Source organism: Osmia bicornis, chromosome 1, assembly GCF_907164935.1.
Source record: "Osmia bicornis bicornis chromosome 1, iOsmBic2.1, whole genome shotgun sequence".
In the NCBI taxonomy this organism is placed as follows: Eukaryota; Metazoa; Arthropoda; class Insecta; order Hymenoptera; family Megachilidae; genus Osmia; species Osmia bicornis.
In genome coordinates this window covers 3,398,009-3,403,881 of record NC_060216.1, presented here as the reverse complement: position 1 = coordinate 3,403,881, position 5,873 = coordinate 3,398,009, and the positions used below count along the sequence as shown (strand labels likewise).

The following is a 5,873-nucleotide window of genomic DNA, read 5'->3' as shown; positions in this document are numbered from 1 at the left end:
GACATCTACTTCCGGGAAAAGCGTCGTTTTCCCGTTCCGGAGGGAAGTTTTTCCATTCTCGTGGGGACGTTTGAAGCGGTAGCTTTGTGTTTGAGAAATCTTGTATTCCGTGCGTGGGTGTTCTCATCAGAGAATTTAAATGCGTTGTTGAGCGTTCTAAGCTGTGTCAAGTGCTTTAGGACCAGTTAAATGTACAGCGTAGTTACAAATTTATAATAATTGACAATTAATAAAATCCTATATGAAAAACGGTAGTGAGCTTGTTTTCCATCAATTGATAAAGTAGGAATCCTAACTCCTAAGTAATCACTTATTCCTACAATTGGTGACCCCGACGTGATCGTCGTAGTGCAACCGCTATTAAGCGCGTGAAATCAAAGCAAAAAAAAAAACAGTAAATGCCGCTGGAACATTCACCCACGCGAGAGGACGGACAGCAAGACAAGATGGCGGACCGAAAGGAAACGGTAAATGAGCCCGCTCCTGAGGCATCCATCAATTCAGCTACCTTACGACGGCTACCGCCGTTTTGGAAGGAGAATCCGGCTGCATGGTTCATCACAGTGGAGATGACCTTTGATCTGGCGCGAATAACCAGCGACGATACGAAGTACCGTTACGTGGTGACGAATTTGGACCACACTGTACTGCCCTTCGTCATGGACGTATTGACCTCTCCACCGGCGCGTGGTAAATACGAGGAAATAAAGAAACAGATCATCGAAGCATTTGATGAGTCCCACGAGACTAAATTGAGGAAGCTGCTGCGAGGAAGTGAAGTGGTGGACGAGAAACCCTCGCATTGTTTACAGAGACTTAGAAACCTGGCTGGTGGGCAAGTCGAAGAAAACGTTCTGCGTACGCTCTTTTTGGAGCAATTACCGGAGAGCATGAGAACTGTTCTCGCTATTAGCGATACGGCGGATCTGCAACGGCTAGCGCTCCTAGCTGATAAGATTGCAGAGATGTCTGTGCCGAGGGTGGCGGCCATTGAAGCATCAACCCCGGTGATTCCACCACCGTCCACCAGGATAGAGGTGCTGGAGGCTAAGGTGGAGAAGCTAGTCTCGATGGTGGAAACGCTCACTACGCGACAGTCCCGCCAACCCTATAGGTCCCAGCCAAGATGGCGACCACGCGGTAGCCCTGGAAGGGGGCGATCTGGAAGTCGGTCAACTTCACGCGATGGGAACAACTACTGTTTCTACCACCGGAGGTTCGCTCAAAGGGCCCATCGATGCGTCATTCCTTGTGGATGGCCAGGTCCACCGCCTACTGGAGTTTCGGCTAACTCTGCCACGCAGGGAAACTGATTGCGCAACCCCGGATCGAGATGGCGTCGGATGGTCGCGACGAGAACTGCCGTCTCACTATTAAGGATAGGAATAGTAACTTATATTTTTTAATTGATACAGGGGCGGATATCTCCGTATTGCCGCACAGATCGGTAAGAGGAGAACCCGCCATTACTGACTCTAAGATTTATGCGGCGAATGGCACTCCGATAAGTACATTCGGATCGCGGAGGTTGACTCTGAACCTTGGATTGCGTCGTCCGTACACGTGGGAGTTCATTGTCGCGAAGGTTCAACAGCCTATTATCGGTGCTGATTTTCTCAAGCGTTTCGGTCTTCTGGTTGATTTACGAAATAAGAGACTGATCGACGAATTAACTAAAATACAAACTACTGGTTTTTTACAGACGGCGACTCAAACTTCACTGACGACTGTTGACATAAACAACCCGTACAGACGACTGTTACAGGAATTTATTGCTATTACTCGGACAGTACAAAAACAGGAAGTTCCCGCCCATCAGGTACGTCACCACATAGTAACCAGGGGCTCACCGGTCGCGGAAAGGGCGCGAAGGTTGCCCCCGGAAAAATTAAAGGCAGCAAAAGCCGAAGTTGACCACCTTATTGCAGCAGGGATTTGCCAGCCTTCTAGTAGTCAGTGGGCAAGTCCATTACATATGGACCAAAAAAAGAATGGTGGCTGGAGACTATGTGGTGACTACCGGCGTCTAAACAGCATTACAGTCCCTGACAAGTATCCAATTCCTCACGTGCAGGATTTCGCACATAGACTTGACGGAACGACAGTTTTTACTACTTTAGATTTAACGTGGGCTTATCGCCAGATACCAATCAATCCAGAGGGTCGAGCGAAAACCGCCATCATCACGCCATTCGGGCTATACGAGTTTAATGTGATGACGTTTAGGTTAAAGAACGCAGCACAGAGTTTTCAAAGATTTATGGACGATGTACTCAGAGGTTTGAACTTCGTTTTCTGTTTTGTGGACGATATTTTGATCGCCTCTGCCAATGAGCTTGAACACGAGGAGCATCTGAGATGGGTTTTTGAAAGGTTAAAGGCTTACGGGTTATCGATTAATTTGTCGAAGTGCGTTTTTGGGGCACATTCCGTACAGTACCTGGGGTACCTGATAGACTCCATGGGAGCCAGGCCTGTACCGGAAAAAGTTGAAGCCATTAAAAATTATAATAAGCCAAAGACAATAGCCGATTTGCGCAGATTTTTGGGTATTCTAAATTTTTATCGAAGGATGCAGCTGCGATACAGGCTCCACTTCATAAATACTTAGAAGGAGCAAAGAAACGCGATAAGCGAGTTATTCAATGGACGCCTGAGGCTGAGGAAGCCTTCGATAAGTGTAAAGGCTCATTGGCGGATGCAGCACTGCTGGTACATCCACGCGATAACGCATCTTTAATGTTAGCTACAGACGCTTCCGATATTGCTATGGAAGCGGTTTTGCAACAGGAAGTTAAAGGAATGTGGGAACCACTAGGTTTTTTTTTCAAAGAAGTTTACACCCCAAGAGTCAAGGTACAGTACGTATGACAGAGAATTAACAGCAATTTTTAAAGCAACCAAATATTTTAGACACATGTTAGAAGGACGTGACTTTACCATACAGACGGACCATAAACCACTGACTTACGTTTTTGCACAGAAATCTGATAAAGCCTCACCTAGACAATTACGTCAACTTGATTATATAGGACAGTTCACTACAAGGATAGTTCACATTTCGGGAGTAAATAATTCAGTGGCTGATGCTCTATCACGGCTGGACGTTGTCAGTATGCCAGTCGTGGTGAGTACACAAGAAATAGCCCAACAGCAGGAATTAGATACAGAGCTTACACGTATTCTGCAGGGTGGTTCTTCATTAGACTTGAAACAGCTTAAATTAGATGGTTCCGAAACTATCGTTTACTGTGATATATCCACCGACAATATCAGGCCTTATATACCAGCGGTGTTAAGAAGGCGCATCTTTGATACCGTCCACAATCTTGCGCATCCGAGTGGTAGAGCTACGAAGAGGATGATTGGCAGTAGATTTGTTTGGCCAAAAATGAATAGAGATGTAGTTTGGTGGGCCAGAACTTGTGTTAATTGCCAAAGAAGTAAGGTTGCCAGACATACGGTCAATGTTCCTCAAAAGATGGTTGTTCCAGAGGGTAGATTTGACCATGTACACTTAGACATTATAGGACCTCTGCCCATAGCGAAGGGTTATAAATACTGTGTTACGATGATAGACAGGTTTTCCCGGTGGCCTGAGGCTGTGCCAGTCAAAGATATTTCTGCGGAAATCGTCGCCTCAGAATTCTACGCCGCATGGGTGGCGAGGTTTGGAGCCCCGGCCACTATCACAACCGACAGGGGAGCTCAATTTGAAGCTCAACTATTTTCTGCGTTAACGGTTCTTGTAGGGTGTAAAAGAATCCGCACCACTGCTTACCATCCAGCGTCGAATGGCATGGTAGAGCGGTGGCATAGGTGCCTAAAAGCGGCAATAATGTGTCACGAGTCACGGGACTGGGTCGCGGTGCTTCCCACGGTGTTATTGGGACTGCGATGTAGTTTTAAAGAGGACATAGGTGCATCGGCAGCTGAATTATTGTATGGTGCACTCCTTAGATTACCTGGCGAATTTTTTATGGACGTTCCACCTCTTGACAGTTTTATTATTAGTAAATTCCGTGACGCCATGAGACAAGTACGACCAAAACCCACGCACATCACGCACGCAAATCGCACTTTGTATCTAAAGATTTATATTCGTGCAGTCATGTATTTGTGCGTGTTGACGCTGTAAGAAGGCCCCTGGAACAGCCATACGAGGGCCCATGTCGCGTATTGCGGAGAATATCCGATCGCACCTTCCTTATCGAGTTACGAGGAAAGGAACAGGTCGTTTCGGTGGAACGGTTGAAACCGGCATTTATAGAAATATTGGAAGAGTCAACGCAACCCTTAAGGACCTATTCGAGGGTGTCGTCTGCTCTCCCTAACGGGTCGAGAGACTCGGAAGGGGGTAGTGTGGCGACCTCTGCTGATGGTCGACCGTCTCGCCGAAGCGTACACTTCCGATAAATTTACCGCGACATCTACTTCCGGGAAAAGCGTCGTTTTCCCGTTCCGGAGGGAAGTTTTTCCATTCTCGTGGGGACGTTTGAAGCGGTAGCTTTGTGTTTGAGAAATCTTGTACTCCGTGCGTGGGTGTTCTCATCAGAGAATTTAAATGCGTTGTTGAGCGTTCTAAGCTGTGTCAAGTGCTTTAGGACCAGTTAAATGTACAGCGTAGTTACAAATTTATAATAATTGACAATTAATAAAATCCTATATGAAAAACGGTAGTGAGCTCGTTTTCCATCAATTGATAAAGTAGGAATCCTAACTCCTAAGTAATCACTTATTCCTATAGGCTGCCGATCTGGAATCGTAGCCACAATCAAGCGTCAGCTTGATTACGTCACTCGAACTGTGCTGCGAAGGCAAGCGAAAAAGGCAACAACGCACGAACGCTGAGTGAGACGCACTACAGTCATGCTGTCCTTCTCTCATTCTGCATGTTGAGATTGTCCCTTTTCTCTAAGATTTGACTGCCGTCCGCCTGGATTTTTCACAGCGCCCTATAACAAACCTCGCCTCATTCAAACTATATCGTGTTTGGTATCATTTGAATCATAAAAATTTCACCAATGCGCTAGTAAATATTTGGGTTAAAAAAAGTCAAAAATAAAAAGGTTTTATAATTGAATTAGTATTGGTCACACCGATATGTTTCGGCTCTTTCCTTTGATCATTGGACCTCTCGCTCTCTCCTCCACTGTCTGTCCCTTTCTACGTTCACGCTTGGCTGGCTATCGCATATAATCCGAGATTCGACACCTCTGCTGAATATATGAATTGTTGCACATATTCAACTTTTACTGTACAGACGCGAGGTCCCTCCATTTATTAGTTCTAATAGTACCATATTACTTTTTTATGCAGAATGTTTCAAGGAGTTGACACAAGTAAAAAAAAAAATGCAATTCTACTTACATAAAAAATGGATCTGAATTTTTTGAGTGCATCGTTGCATTCACGAAGAAAATGAAATCACAGAAAAATATACATTATCATACCATTGAACTTTTACATAAACAGCTTTTTCCTATCTCTTACCAAATTCAAGATATAACCCGTCCCAACTGCATGACGTATCCTGTATACTTTTATTAATTAAAAAACATTTATTTTAAGAAGTTAATAACTTCTTCTAAAAATAATTCTCAGATTGCCCGTTCCTTCGGAGCAGGCATATATTTTTCAGCAGCGAGGAGTGCTACGGTGTGCTATGTAAAATCCACGCGTTTGGTCAGTCAGAATTTATCGGAGCGTGACAATTCTATCATTTGGGTTGAAAGAAAGATAGCATGATCACCGTACATCTCACTCTAAACGCGCGCCAATGTTTCGCTTTCGTTCTTCAGGCGTATCGTGGCGATGCCTCTGGCGAGATGAGCGTTTGAATGGGTTTGTAAAAATACTTGAGGCGCTGTTGC

General features: G+C 45.1%; 1 protein-coding gene across 1 annotated transcript; it reads left to right on the top strand.

Annotated features, from left to right (window-relative positions):
- The first annotated feature begins 446 nt into the window (after positions 1 to 446).
- Positions 447 to 1,313, top strand: LOC123988061. The gene has a single exon (XM_046286851.1). The coding sequence runs from the start codon at positions 447 to 449 to the stop codon at positions 1,311 to 1,313; it is 867 nt and encodes a 288-aa protein (XP_046142807.1).
- The last annotated feature ends 4,560 nt before the right edge of the window (positions 1,314 to 5,873 follow it).

Coding starts and splice junctions, on each gene's coding strand:
- LOC123988061 (XM_046286851.1), top strand. CDS start 447: ATGGCGGACCGAAAGGAAACGGTAAATGAGCCCGCTCCTGAGGCATCC.